We start from the raw sequence: 16,457 nt of genomic DNA, 5'->3' as shown, positions 1-16,457 counted from the left end.
TACTCTCCACGAGAGCCATGCCCGCCATTTTGTGCACTCCTTCTTTCCTTATCCTTACACACACACACACACCTACCCTCTTCTATGCTGGGCAATATGACGATATATATCGTGGCGACGATATAAAGTGTCAATCGACAGAGATTTTGCTATATTGTGTATATTGCGATATGTAAATATCCATGTGCGCAGCGTGACCATATCTATTAGTGGGCACGCTTCACATGAAACTGAAACCAGGCTTGAGCGGGGAATGAATTTGCGCGTTGGTTTTATGCCAAATTCACTAAAGGAATTATGCAGATCAAGAAACGGCACATACGCACCCACAAACTTGTGGCTGATTCTTTGCTATTCTGATTTTGCAGGCCGGTTCTGAGCGCTCTACAGCAGAGAATGCAGAAGTCCACCGCGATCTGACTGACACACTCTGCCAGGAAAGCGTCACTGTGATCCAGACACCTGAATCATCTCTTTAACATGTACGTCTCCATCATTTGATGAATTTTTGCTAATGTGATCAAAAGAAAAGTTAAGAAAATGAAGGGGAGCTTGTTATTAAAACAGGTGCGACATCTGGTTCACAAAAACTGACACGATTAGAAAAATTTTATCTGCAAACTGTCGCGCGACAATAATCACTTGTGGTAATACAAACAACCTTAAAATGAAGCACGCTCAAGAATATTATGAAAGCCAAAAGATGCGCTCCGCATTAATTCCGTATTTTATATATATATATATATATATATATATATATATATATATATATATATATATATATATATATATATATATTTTTTTTTTTTTTTTTTTTTTTTTTGCAGGAAGTGTTTATTAATATATTTTAAATGTATTTTCTGCAAGACATGTTATTTCGTTGTGTATTTTTAACAAAAATAATGCAATAATTTCTTTGTTACTTCGCTTTGAAAAGATACTGAATTTCTTGAGGAAAGTTTATAATAATATTGGTCAACAACATATCGGACTGAAATATGGCATAATGTGAAATTGAGTAATATGGTAAGGTTGATTTAAAACTGAGTGTTTATTTTATTTTTAACTTTGTTTGTCAATTTCTAAATAAAGAGAAAATTATATGAGGAAGTAGTTTTCATTTATAAAGTATTTATTTCACTGACTAGATTTTCCAAAAATAGGCATTACAATATGGTTATTTATTATGTTAACTGATTTTTATTGGTTTTCCAGAAAAAAAAATTACTATATCGTGATATATATCGTTATCGTGATTTAAAATTACTCATATCGTGATATAAGATTTTGGTCATACCCTCCTCTCATGTATTATAGACTTATCTGTTACCATATTTGTTACTGTTTAGTTTGTATTTGGAAGCCGGAAGTTTATCAGCTGCATTGTATTGATTATTAATTGATATTACTGCATTAATAAAATTTGTTATACTTGAAAGAGAAGTGTTTTGGTATTGTTCTGCATGCACCTGTGCCAATGGCTGGCAGGGGATGTCAGTGCTTGGATTCAGGCCTTCGTTGTTTTCCTTTTGAATGTCGATGTTCTCCAGACATCGACTTTCCTAAGAGAACAATCCTATACTGAGACTGTTATACTGTCTGGTTATTAGTCCCTGATTCCAGTGTGGTGCCCCGGCAATATTAATCCTTATTAATGTTCTGTTGATTTTGATAATTGATAGTTATCTTTGATGATTGTTGATTTGAAGGATTAATAAGCTAATGTTGATTCTAATCAATGTTCTATTGGTTTTAATAATTAATTATTATCTTTGATAATTATTAATTATTGCTAATAACCAAACCCGCTCCTGAATGAAGCCCCAACACTGCCTTTATATGCTTTTTAAGTTTCAAAGTTCTGGTGCCTGTTGACTTGCATTGTATGGACCAATAGAGTTTTTTTTTTTTAACTGTTCAGCAGAAGAAAGTCATACACATCTTCGATGGCATGAGGGTTCGTGAGGGAATTTTACTAAGGGATGAGATCCTTTTTTTTTTTTTGCTCGAGATTTGTACAGTTAGAGATTTTGAATGGTTAAATGGTAAAATAATATGAATAAATTACAGTAAAATAATATGTGTTAGAACTTTCTGGGTTCAGTACTCTGAAGGTGAGCAGAAGATTCTTCAAAATACTCCTTTTGTGTTCCACAGAACAACATGAGACTAAGTAATTAATGATGGAATTTTGGGTGAACTATACCTTTAAAACTAACATAAATGAAAAAAATCCTTTATGCTTTAAACTCTCTCGCACACTCCTTCTGGCTATATGCATCAGCCTTTCAAAACAAACCAGGCTGCAATATTTTGCCTCTCTTTATTTTTCAGCCAATTGGGTGGTGGTTTGCAGAAGAACTCTGATTGGCCTGTGACCAAACAAGCACCAGTGGCAGCTGCAGGAGGCAGGAGAGAAACAGAGACAGAGAGAGAGGTGCAGAGAGACAGGAGGAGAGCTCTCAGAGGAATCGCAGGAGGACAGAGGACTCTACCGAGGAGGGAACTTGTGTCAGTGGGGGTGCTGCTGTCTGTTGTATATCTGCCTGAAGCAGGAAGATGACATGCTGAATAAATGGGTGGTGATCTGGTCCAGAACCTGTCTTAGAATGTCTATGTCACAGTGAAAACATCTAGCTGTGTCAACACTAGTCCCATCAAGGTCCATCAGAAGCAGACAGCATGCAGAACCTCCGGCATGCAGCCTCTGAGGCCTTCCAGCGTCTTGGTGAGTGCATTCCGCCTTATCTTATACATTATACAATCAGCATCAAAATCTCTCCTTAAAGGGGTAGAAAGAAAGTCATACAGGCTCAGAACAACATGAGACTATCCCTTAAATTATGTGTGTTATCGATAGGATAAAAGAGAAAACTATAAGATTTTAAAAAATTGTGCATTTTCGAACACCTGAATCTCAGATGCACATTTATTTACAACTGTAAAGGATTTGCATCTGGTCTGTTCTGCATATAATGTTTACATTTGCATTTTCATGAACAATTAGTTCACTTCAGATTGTATTCTTTGTATTTGTATTCTTTTGCATTTGTATTCTTTGTTGCAGCTGTAGTAAGCTGTATGTGGTAAAACATGCTTTGTTGCTTGTAGTAAATAGGGTGAATTGAAAGCGACAAAAATGCCCCAGATATTTAAAATTTGTGAGCAAAAAATGCCCCTGCTGTAAATTCCCCTTTTTTATTTCCATTTTCTATCATATTTTATGTTTAGTAATATTCAATATCAAGTTTAAGGGTTTAGATACTGTAGTAACCATTTAAATGCATTAATTAAATTGAAGTATTCAACATAAAGGTAAAAATGTGCCTGGAAAAAAACAAATCCTGTGGGAATTTTTATTTTTTTTGTTGCCTGTACAACAACTACAATTTCGTAAACCATAACAACAGTAAAATCTAATATTAAAAACAGGTTGTTGTGGCTAAGTGCAAGTCTTTTTTATATGGTGTGCCATGGAAAACAAACAGTCCAAGTCTCCAGCAGTTTGACCTGTGGATACAAGACTACACCATGACCTACACAGCAGAGATGTTGTCCCTGATTAACTGCATGGCAGAAGTGAGATTGTGAAGGCTGTTTTTTTGTCTTGGGGAGGAGGGAAGGGCAGGTTCCAGCAGGTATGGGGAAATCAGCTTGGTACAGCATCAGTGTCCATCTCTTAAGAGGTAGGAGGTCGGACAATGAAGTAAACTGTGTGTTATGTGTGAAAAAAAGGCACTGACTTAAAATGTATTGCACTAGTGGTAAATCTGTCAGTAGGTGTTTCTGGACCTGTGTTTAAGCACATTTTCTCATGATAGTACCTTATTACTGACCATTACTGTCCAATAGAACCAAGTTTTGTGCATTTTTCTCAACACTGACAGTTTATGTGAGTTTCTTGGGCTGACTGGCCTGAAATCAGCTTTTTTTCAGTAAGCCGCCTGGGTCAATCTGTTGAAAAGACCAGCATACATTGTAAAAATTAGTAACCTGAATTGTTACCTTAAGTAGTTATTTCTACCTGACCTGACCTAAAAATGTGTTTTGTTATGTAACCTAATGCAGTCAGGTTAATTTAGACATGTTACATGTTACTGTAAATGATATTTTTTGACCCCACATCCTCATGTGCATACATTATGTTTTGTCTTCGCTATACCATATGCATAATAAAATTTAATGTAAACCGACTGATCTCAGTTTAGGACGATCTGGGCTGTCAATAAAGGGTTAAACTTTCAACACACATGTGACCAAACAACATGGTGCCGATCACAGCGGAGTTTGTCTACATCTGGTACTACATCTGCTAAGAAAGTTTTTACATAGAAACCTGTATGGGTCAAAAGACTAAAGTCTCTAGTTTCATCAGATATGCCATTTTTAAAATTTCATCCATTTATTGTGAAATGGCACGCTGTTAAACACAATGACTCAATGGGTGCATCCAAAAGCTGAACATTTTTTTATTTCAGAGGCTGTATATGAAGTTACGATGACAAAAAGGTGCATTTCAAACTGTTCTGAGACCAGTGCAGACAGACAGCACACTGGAGGTTAAGTAATTCACTAAATAGGGAGCAAGGGTGCCAGGGCCGTAGCTAGTGGGGTGAAAGGTGGTAACCATTCTAAAGGCCCAAAGGTCCAGGGGGCCCCATAACAAATTCTAAACTGTATTTTTTTTTTTTCAAAGGAAAGGGGCCCAGAGCAATATACAGTCAGAGGGGCCAGATTACTTTGCTACGGCACTGAAGGGAGCAAGGGAGCAACCTATAGGTTTCCTATGCAGTACATACACTCCAAACTTCCGGTTTTAAGCTGCAGATGACGTTTGCTGCACTCAACATGTTTAGCATACATGGGGCAATGGTAATCAGTACATAGAATCAGAATTTATAATGCAAAATTTTATTTAAACATGGTTGGCAGTGATTGGACAATGCTAGCCATTACTTTGAATCAGAATTAATTATGCTAATTCTGATTGGTTAAATGCTTCAGCACACACTATCACTTGTTTGTTTGAATGTGCAAAGAGAGAACACTGAAGTCAAATCAAGTCAAATAATTTTTATAGTTTTTTATTCGTGCTTTTCCCAATACACATTGTTCCAAAGCAGCTTTACAGAAAATCAGCTGTAATGTCTGTAACATCTCAAAAACATGAATAACCAACACTCTTGGAAACATAATAAACAATTTGATTAAAATCTGACTTTCTATAGCTTGGTATTATTTAAAATTTCTCAAATTAGTCTCGGTGTCCCCATATGAGGACATCTAAGGAAAATGAAAAATGCACCCAGCAGTTGCACTCAGGTCACAGGAGGTTAATGCATAGTCAAATTTTTCTTTTGCAAGGTAAAATTCCACAGTAGAAATACATTCATCTTAATGGGAGTCCACGCAATCACTTGGAGTACAAATTTGGAGAATTTTGATATGCGAATTTGCAGTGTTGTCATATAGGAAGTCACTTGGTTTGGCAATGTTTCATACTGCTACATTGAATATTCACAAATGGACAAGGAAATAATTTTACACACAAGTTTCTTTATAAATTTCACTCTCCCAGAGTATTGTAACCGGTCCTGCTCGACCCACTCTGAGCGGGATTTGAACCGGGGTCTCCGGCATTGGAGGTGGGCACGCCAACGAGGAGGCTAAATGCTACAGCCTTTAGCGTCAGTCGCTAATGCGCCTCTTCAGGCCAGGGGAGTGAGGTTTACACACTGCACAGCTACCTAACAGCTGGCTTCCGTTATAGTATAAAGTGCAGCATAAAAAAAGAGGCTAGTAGTTTTTGCAGGTTTCACAAACGCTAAACATCCGCCCACGCTTTCAATGCCTCCTGAATTTCATTGTGCAAATGTAAATATGACTGCGCCTTTAATTGGAATACAAAAGGAGATGTCTTTTCAATACAATGACAGGATAGTGACTCACTTTAAAGCTAAAAAAGACCCAAAAGTATCACAAAAGTAGTCCATGTGGCTTGTCCTCAAGTTCTAACATGTTCAACACAAGTTCTCACATCTAGCAGCTAGATCAGCATTTATCAGCATAAGCAACAATGACAAACACAGAAATTCATGCTTGTCTAACCTAACCTAAGTCTTTTCAGCAGGGAACATTGATACTGTTTGTCTGAGTGGTTTTCCTGAGGTCACTAATTTAGGCAGGTTTACATGAACTATTATTATTCCTGGCCTGGGTTGACTTGACTTGGTTACCACAGCTGATTCAACTGTATTACTTGCTCCTCGCCAACTTGCCAACCAGTAACTGCACTTGCCCAATACTTTGGTGATGAGTTGCTGGTAAAACATTAAACATAGTAATAAATTCTGTACACACTGCTCACAGAATACTGATTTACTGCAGGAACTGCACACTGAGACACAACCCTGCAGCAAAGACCAGCAGAGCTGCTCACCGTGTTATGTTTTGGATGCTGGTGTCACTATCAGGCTTCTTAACCATCTTAACTACACTGTAAAAAGTGGCACCTCACATTTGTAACCTTAGGGAGCTATTTCTAAAATATACACTGTACATTTTGTGTTTTCCTTTATATGTCCATTGTTTTGCATTATTGCAGCCCAGCCCCAAATGCTTTGGTTGAATAAAGTAAAATTATTTATATATACAGTATTTATACATACAAAATTTGTCATTATACATTATAAATATTTGTCATACCAATAAAGTATCTTAAAACTGAGAAAAGGGGGAAATATGGAGAGTTTGGGTGGATATAACAGAATGCAGCACAGAGGATGTCAAGTAGTGATAAAGTAGAGAGAGATCATGGGACTGACTGAATAAGTAAGGATACTTGTGCAGGGATGGAGAGATGGAGGGTAGAGATGGATGGAAGAATGAAAAGAGAACATGCAAACCCTGATGTATCTGAGCATGATTTATGAGCACTTTGACCATCTGTCTCTGTCTCTCTCTCCTCGATCTGTCCTTCTCTCTGACTCATAAATGTCTGCGCAGTGGAGAGACAGACAGAGTAAAGGGAAGAAATGCTCCGAGGGGATGCAGAAACACACACAGAGAGCACAGACCACTGGTCAACAGCTGAAGACACAATGAGATTAAGAGCACACAAAAACACTTTCCATTCATGTAGGATGCCTTCTTGTGTCCATCTGTATTTTTTTATTATTGTTTTTCTATGTAAATTTTCGCTAGAGGGGCTTCTTTGACCTGCTGTGACAAATCTTGCTGTTTTTTTCAGCATCTCACTCCATGAGCCCGCAAGTTAAAAATAGTTCAACTTTGAAAAACGAATCTCGAACAATTGCGTGCTGTTCCATTATGTTGCACTTGGATGCATCAATCTGTTTTGAATGCAGGAACACATCTTGTGTGGCCAGACTGATTACACTGTGAATTTGTCGGCAGTAGGTTCAGCTTCAGCTGAAATTGGTCTGTGCTCGCTGAAATTTGAACCACTGCCCCCAGTGGCCGAAGCTGGATGTTTTGATCCAGACTCTAAATAAACACAATAAACACACTGCAGTGTCCTTATACTGAATGTTAATATTTAATTAGGGGTGAAAATAGTATCTGCCACTGTTTGCACTGGGAGGCAAATAGCATCTAACACTACTTGCACATAGTGCAAAGAAGACACGTTTTGTTGCTATTTACACTTCAATCAATCAAATCAAATGCTCTAATGAGAATGCCCCTCCTCCAACAGCAGCTACTTTTGACAAGCAATAGCAAGAAGCTATTTCATTATTAAATATAATGAAATATGTATACATTTAATATAAATTTCAGTAGGTGGTATTTCAAACAGGGGCATATATTCCAGGGGGGATGGGGGGAGGTAACCCCCTCAATAATAAAAACAAGTAAGTACAACCCCCAATTTTGATTCTACTTCCTTCAATTCAAATTCAAATTACAACAATTCTGCATCCTGTTTGCTACCTCAATTCAAATTGAGGAATTGAAATGGAATTTCTAAAGGCATTCTTCATTCATTTCTAAATGGTGCTGCACAACCTTGTTATATACACACACAATTGCACTGTGTTTACACACATCATACATGTTTCATCTGAGGTGATAAATGCACACACAGTCACACACCCTCACAAATGCACACATCTGATTGAGTATTGATTATAATTTTTAATGTCGCTGCTCTCTGGAGCTGTTCATATTTGAGTGTCTTTAAATGTCATTATAAAACCATTACAAACAGTCACCATTTATCACATATGATTCGTAAAGTGTCAGCAGCCAGCAGTATGGTTCAGGTATTTAAAGTGGTGTGACAGATGTAAACTCTTGTCTTTGTTTTGTTTTTTACAGGGTTGAAACAAAGACATCTGGGCTATGAGGAGGTAAGAACATTTGATATGACATTACACAACATGCTATCTACAGAGGGAGCACAGATGACAGCTGGAGACAGAAGAGAGAGAATTCAGGACTACCCCTGATAGGAAAGAGAGAGAGAGAGAGAGAGAGAGAGAGGAGAAACAAGAGAGTTGAGGAAACGAAAAGCAGCATTGTCCTCTGCTGGGGGGAAAAAAATAAGTTATGTTCAGAATAGCACACCATACTACTTAGATCTTGCTATACCTGAAGTATATAGGATGCACGTGCACAGTATAAATTTCCTGTTCGCATACAGCTGTGTCTGAAAACTAAGGCAGGCTACCTTGCTGCCTGTTTTTCTTATGAAAGCACCTTCTAAGGACACTGGTTTCAGACGACTGTTTAAAACATATATTTTTGCTTGTGTTGTTTCACATACCATTTAAAAAAAAGATTGTAGGCAGTATACAGTTTATACAGCACAGTATTTCCTACGTAGTAAGCTAGTATTTCATTTAAAAACAAATTCAAAGAAAGAGAGGCAGTACAGTACTGAAAGCGCTCACACACAAACACACACACACACACACACACACACACATACCTCTCATTCCTGGCCCATTCAAGCATGTCCCAACTGGGCATTGAGTTTAGACAGCCAAAGAAAAGAAAGCACAGAGAAAACATCTCTAATCCATCATGCTCTCTCTCATTCTCTACTATTACACTCCAGCAACCCCAGTACCCTAGAAGTAATGATCAGAACATGGGAACATGCAAACACACATTCAGACACACACACATACAGTGGCCCAAATAGTATTTGGATACTTAAGCCACTACATTAAAATGTTTGAACATCGTTGAATTAGATCAGTGGTTTTAAAACTTTTTGTTATAGAGGATCCCTAAATTTCATCCCCACATATAAAGGCAGCTGTATACAGTATGTACAAAGACCCATTTACTCTGTGTGTGAAACATAGTATGCAAGATATAATAAAAGACAACATGTTGTTTGCAAAATTAAATAATTGTCTTGTATATTGTCATTTTAAGAAAAAATTAAATGCTAAAAATATTATCCGGAAAATATTTACTTTGACATATTTTAGTTTGCACTGTATCTTTTTCCAAAATTTAGATACTGTACATAATGTACACCTGAAGGAAACTTCAGGTAAGCACATTTTTACACATATTTTCTCTGAAATTTCCCATGACAAATTGTGGCCCCGTGGGGATCCCCAGACCCCAGTTTGAAAACTTCTGTATTAGTTAACAAAATATCAAACATATCATAGTGTCATCTATAAAGATTCTTAAGCCATTTTTTGTAATTATTTTAAACCAACTTGGTGATTTTTAGTGGATCTATGAACTGGTTCCCCTCAAGTTTATACAGGTGCAGACTGATCACACTGTTAAATTTTGACTATTCTATAGCTAAAACCGGTCTGTGCTTACCGAAATTCAAAACACTGCCCCTTGAGGACAAAGCAGTAAATGTTGTTGGTCAAATGGGCACGTATGACCTCCAGTTTTTCAGAAAGGCTGTTCCATATTGTATAGCACATCTAAGCGCATTCAGATGGAGACGTGGATATAAACACGGAGACAACGTGCAACAGCGAAAGCCAGTGGGCAGATCATATTGATGGAAGAACTGTCTGCAAAACCCCCATGCATTTCTCTCTCCGATCTATTTATAATAGCTTTTGCATGTGCTATGGTGCGCATGTATCTAGAATGAAAGTTACAAATGTAACAATGGTTCTATGAATGCCAAATGACCACCAGAGGGCGGCTCAGCCTATGGATATTCCTGCTGTGCGTAGCAGGGATCGAGATATAATACCAAAAAAGACATGCAACTTAGCCCTCCCCTTTAAAAGGGCATGTCACTCATCACTCCTCTGGAAAACTTCTCGCGAATAACGAGCATTGTCCGAGTGACGAGGAACTCTGGCAGCCATCCGGCATTCATAGAACAATAGTTGCATTTGTAAATTTGGGCCTTTTCATGCCTCCTGACCACCAGAGGGCAGCTCAGCCTGTGGATGACCAATATCAACAGTGTCAGGAGGACAACTCACCTCAACATGGCTATTCAGGTGCAGATAAAACAGCTGATTCCAAGCCAGAGATTGTAGAAACGTTAAGGAGGTAGAATCTGACGAAGGTAGAGGGGAATGACCACGGCGAGTAATCACCTCTGTCACCAATGTGACAGCCGCTGGTTTCACAGCAGAGACCCCAAGCCCCGCTTTCCAAAACAGACAAACAGTTGATCCATTTTGCGAATTGATGCGTTAACAGAAATATAATGTTGAAGCGCACGCACTGGTCACAATAGTGAGCTGCGCTCATCCGACATCAGTCAGTAAAGGCATCTAAATCTATTGATTGATTTACAAACTGCGGGAACAAGACCTTAGGCAGAAAAGATGGGTTAGGCCAGGGGTCACACCTGCGAACTTTAGGTTTTCATCAAAAACACTGTGGGCTTACCAATAGCACATAAAGGGGCCTCACTCAGAGCTGTAGAAGGTGAGGCTGAGGGTGCCAAAACTGACCCCCCCAGTTGAGACAACAAATCCTTCCTTAATGGGAGAGGCCAAGGAATGCCCCATATAAGGGAGAACAGCAGAGCAATCTAAGGTCTGGCATCCAAGCCGAGGGTACAGGTCTGGTTAGTTTGGGAAAAACACATGCGACAATGAGTGAATTCATTCGTGGCAAACAGGTGCACCGATGCGCTCCCAAATTTGATGCACCACATCCGTATGTAATCTCCATTCGGGCTGATGTCTTGAAAGGAAATCTGCCACTGTGTGTAGCACTCCAGGTAAGAAGACAGACAGCTCTCAAAGACGCTATGTCGGGGAGAGCCTCAGTTTGTCAGTTTCAGGGCCAGAATGGAGCCAGTACCGCCCTGATGGTTGATATTAAACACTGTCGAATCATTGTCCAATCAAACAAGAACGTGCTTGCCACGAAGATGGGGTAAAAAATGCCTCAAGGCCAACATTACTGCCCTCAGCTCTAGTCAACAGATATGATCCAATGCGTGACAGGGAATCCACGAGCCACTTGCTGCCCTGTGCTGCCAGATTGCGTCCCAACCCGAATGGGAAGCATCCATAGTGATTACTTCTCTGCGACATGGCACCACACCTATCGGAACTACTGATTCCAGGAAGGCAATCATAGGATGTCTAATATGCAGCGTTGTGTCAACGTTGCTGTCATTGAATGGGAATTCAGGACCATGCCGATAAATTGAATAAACTGGCTTGGAACAAGGGAGCTTTTCTCTGTATTCACGGTGAGGCCCAGCATATTTATATGGCTGCACAGTACGTAGATGTCTGCCAGCGCACGCGTACGCACATTGGAGAACAAACGTGCCAATCATCCAGGTAAGGCAAAATCTTTCATCTTTAATCTTTAATTCCATTAATGATGTGCTTGCATACATCTTGAGAATACCCTTGGTGCAAGAGATAAACCGAATGGTAGAACTTTGATCTGAAAAAAATAAATACAAAAAATAACGGTTTTGGAAAGCAAATCTGAAAAACTTGCGGTGTGACGCTACTGTCTGAATGTGAAAGTACACATCTCGTAGATCTCAGCTACCTTAAGAACATCTGATATCTTTAACATCTTGAACCGTAAGCTCTTGAGGTAATGATTTAACCCTCTCAAATCCAGAACTCTTTAATCAACTCTGAACACTCTACCTCTTCAATGGCTCCTTTCGCAAAGAGGGCACAAATTTCGGACATTAACGATTCCTTTTGAAAAGAACTTTTTACAACTGTTTGGATTAACCTTGTTAGCAGAGGGGGTCAATGTCTGAACTGCAGTCGATACCACTTCAGCATAGAGAGGTCCTGCCACAAGTCCCGGGTTGTCATTGCCCATGCTGCCAGTTGGTGATTCGAGTACAGACTAGCTATCAGCCTGCACCCATCAATGCAATCTTTGACCTTCACGTGGACCTTGAAGAGGTCAGCACACTGGTGGTGGCTGGTGCCGGACAGCCGAAAAGGATTTTGGTGGAGGCCCTTTCGCTTTACCTGCGGGGTTGCCAGCACTGTAATTAACCGTGTGTTCACGGGGACTTGATGGTTGTGCGGGGCAAAATCTATCCAGCTTGCAAGGTTCTAACTGTTGCTGTCTAGACAGACGGGGTGCTCTAAAGTATAAGTGGCTGGGGGTCCAAATAGGTGGCCAGGTAAATCTCGGAGCGTGGACATACATGATAGGGCATCCAACCTCGGTACGAACAACAACCTCATCTGGGGAGACCACCGTGCAGGGAGGCTACACATGTATCCAGGCCAGCAAACCTCGACTCGGTATGAAAATACTCTATATTATTATACGTACTGTTGAATGTTTACCCAGTTCACGGAGGTCAAGGTAAAAACTTGAACCTCAATCAAACTGAACAGTCTGCAATCCAAACTCGAAAAGAAAAAGAGGAGGTGTGATGAGGTTCTTTTTAAGGGGGAGGCTACGTCGCATCTCTTTGATGGTATTATGTCTCAATCCCCGTTACACGCAGTTAGAATATCCATATGGTGAGCTGCCCTCCGGCGGTCAGGAGGCATGAAATAGAATGCCTACTTAAAAACATTTCTGTTGATTACTGATTTTGAATATAATCAGTCAGTGAAGGAGACTGAAAACAAGATCACTCTGAGAAACACGGGAAGATTCAAAGATTATTTTGATAAAAAGGAGAACAAGTAATGATTATTGTGTGCTTTGTTAGTGAGTTTTATTTACTTTTACTTGAGTATTAAGCCATGTCTCTATGAGTATGAATGAAGGACAAGATACCTTTGTATCCTCAGTGTAACTTTCTTCTTACCTTTTAAGAAAAGTCCAAAACATGTTTAAAATGTTTTCTCATAAATTATACATTGACATTGTTTTAGTTGAAATGCTGTGAGGTTACTAAAACGTTACTGCTTTGTGCAGGTTGTTTTTTTATGATTGATTTGATGCATGCTTGAATCCAAAACATCAACAGGAGAAATCGGATACAAAGGAGGCGAGCCAACCCATTGAACTACAACTCCCTCTAGTGTGTGAATGCGATATCGACGCAAATGGATACAACTCCCATTAAAGAACCCATGAAATCAAAATTAAAGTTTTGCTGCTTTTAGTCCATATCTATTAGCTTTAAGGCCATCTATATACAGGTGCATCTCAATAAATTAGAATGTCGTGGAAAAGTTCATTTATTTCAGTAATTCAACTCAAATTGTGAAACTTGTGTATTAAATAAATTCAGTGCACACAGACTGAAGTAGTTTAAGTCTTTGGTTCTTTTAATTGTGATGATTTTGGCTCACATTTAACAAAAACCCACCAATTCACTATCTCAAAAAATTAGAATACATCATAAGACCAATAAAAAAAAACATTTTTAGTGAATTGTTGGCCTTCTGGAAAGTATGTTCATTTACTGTATATGTACTCAATACTTGGTAGGAGCTCCTTTTGCTTTAATTACTGCCTCAATTCGGCGTGGCATGGAGGTGATCAGTTTGTGGCACTGCTGAGGTGGTATGGAAGCCCAGGTTTCTTTGACAGTGGCCTTCAGCTCATCTGCATTTTTTGGTCTCTTGTTTCTCATTTTCCTCTTGACAGTACCCCATAGATTCTGTATGGGGTTCAGGTCTGGTGAGTTTGCTGGCCAGTCAAGCACACCAACACCATGGTCATTTAACCAACTTTTGGTGCTTTTGGCAGTGTGGGCAGGTGCCAAATCCTGCTGGAAAATGAAATCAGCATCTTTAAAAAGCTGGTCAGCAGAAGGAAGCATGAAGTGCTCCAAAATTTCTTGGTAAACGGGTGCAGTGACTTTGGTTTTCAAAAAACACAATGGACCAACACCAGCAGATGACATTGCACCCCAAATCATCACAGACTGTGGAAACTTAACACTGGACTTCAAGCAACTTGGGCTATGAGCTTCTCCACCCTTCCTCCAGACTCTAGGACCTTGGTTTCCAAATGAAATACAAAACTTGCTCTCATCTGAAAAGAGGACTTTGGACCACTGGGCAACAGTCCAGTTCTTCTTCTCCTTAGCCCAGGTAAGACGCCTCTGACGTTGTCTGTGGTTCAGGAGTGGCTTAACAAGAGGAATATGACAACTGTAGCCAAATACCTTGACATGTCTGTGTGTGGTGGCTCTTGATGCCTTGACCCCAGCCTCAGTCCATTCCTTGTGAAGTTCACCCAAATTCTTGAATCGATTTTGCTTGACAATCCTCATAAGGCTGCCGTTCTCTCGGTTGGTTGTGCATCATTTTCTTCCACACTTTTTCCTTCCACTCAACTTTCTGTTAACATGCTTGGATACAGCACTCTGTGAACACCCAGCTTCTTTGGCAATGAATGTTTGTGGCTTACCCTCCTTGTGAAGGGTGTCAATGATTGTCTTCTGGACAACTGTCAGATCAGCAGTCTTCCCCATGATTGTGTAGCCTAGTGAACCAAACTGAGAGACCATTTTGAAGGCTCAGGAAACCTTTGCGGGTGTTTTGAGTTGATTAGCTGATTGGCATGTCACCATATTCTAATTTTTTGAGATAGTGAATTGGTGGGTTTTTTGTTAAATGTGAGCCAAAATCATCACAACTAAAAGAACCAAAGACTTAAACTACTTCAGTCTGTGTGCATTGAATTTATTTAATACACGAGTTTCACAATTTGAGTTGAATTACTGAAATAAATGAACTTTTCCACGACATTCTAATTTATTGAGATGCACCTGTATATGCTAGTGTACTTCTAAATGTTTACAAAAAAGTGTACATCACCAAGACAATAAGGCATTATACGCCTATGACAGCTGAAAAACAAGATGAGGGAATGCGTAGCAACACCAAACAAAGCGATGCTATGTATTCTCACACTAAACGAAACCTAAGCGTGCATGCAACAGGCGACAAAAACAAGACAGGACACCTGTGCGAGAGTTCAGCCACACACACACCAGACTCCTTAGACCGAAGTGACCGAACCTCAGCACAACATGAAGACAGCTCGCGACCTGGGCGTGCAACGTGAGCGTGAGGTGCACCCGTGTTTGCAAGAGACAGACAAATGCTAGTGACGCTAGTGCATGCTGCCAAGATGACATAAGCGCGATGCACCCACGTCAATAACAAACAGACATGGTGCATGAGTGTCCGCATCCCGAAACAGACCTAACCCGAACTAGACAGGAAGTCAAGATCCAGACACCATACTCCAGACATGAAACAAGACAGACCGAAGAGTGCACGTCAGGGAATACAACCGAAAGCATGCGCTCACACAAAGACAGACAACGAAACACAATTCATGTTAGGGCAGCTGGGTAGCTCAGCGAGTAAAGACGCTGACTACCACCCTGGAGTCGCGAGTTCGAATCCAGGGCATGCCGAGTGATTCCAGCCAGGTCTCCTAAGCAACCAAATTGGCCTGGTTGCTAGGGAGGGTAGAGTCACATGGGGTAACCTCCTTGTGGTCGCTATAATGTGTTGTTCTCGGTGGGGCGCATGGTGAATTGTGCGTGGATGCCGCAGAGAATAGTGTTAAGCCTCCACACGTGCTAGGTCTTCGTGGTAACACGCTCAACAAGCCCCGTGGTAATATGCGTGGATTGACGGTATCAGACGTGGAGGCAACTGAGATTCGTCCTCCGCCACCCGGATTAAGGCGAGTCACTATGCCACCACGAGGACTTAGAGCGCATTGGGAATTGGGCATTCCAAATTGGGGAGAAAAGGGGAGAAAATCTAGTATTATTATTAAAATAATAGTATTATTTATGTAGAAAATATATCAAACTACACTGTTCATATGCAAGTCAGTTTGTGTGTCTGTGACAGCTGAAAGGACAACGGCAATGATCTAGTAAGAAATACAGAATTCCTTATTTTGAATTCCTTGAGTGGAAAAATAAAACTTTTCTGTGAAAATTGTTTAAGAAAGCAACTTAAAAGTAAGGTATTTTGTAATGTGATTACTTTTCTCATAGAGCTATCAGTAAAGTAGTAACACTTTACAATACGGTTCCAGGGGCGTGGCCA

General features: G+C 39.9%; 1 protein-coding gene across 1 annotated transcript in view; it reads left to right on the top strand.

Moving 5' to 3' along the window:
* Positions 1-379: 379 nt before the first annotated feature.
* Positions 380-16,457, top strand: part of LOC127448856 (cyclin-dependent kinase 15) — a 33,632-nt gene continuing 17,554 nt past the window's right edge. Inside the window, exons 1-3 of the mRNA XM_051711717.1 lie at positions 380-482; positions 2,335-2,728; positions 8,341-8,372. Coding sequence (XP_051567677.1) covers positions 2,683-2,728; positions 8,341-8,372 — 78 coding nt within the window. The 5' untranslated portion in view covers positions 380-482; positions 2,335-2,682. The remainder of the gene's footprint in view (positions 483-2,334; positions 2,729-8,340; positions 8,373-16,457) is intronic.

This window comes from Myxocyprinus asiaticus, chromosome 12 (assembly GCF_019703515.2).
Source record: "Myxocyprinus asiaticus isolate MX2 ecotype Aquarium Trade chromosome 12, UBuf_Myxa_2, whole genome shotgun sequence".
NCBI classification, from domain to species: Eukaryota; Metazoa; Chordata; class Actinopteri; order Cypriniformes; family Catostomidae; genus Myxocyprinus; species Myxocyprinus asiaticus.
Note: the sequence above shows the minus strand (reverse complement) of the source record. Positions and strands in the feature narration are given on the sequence as shown.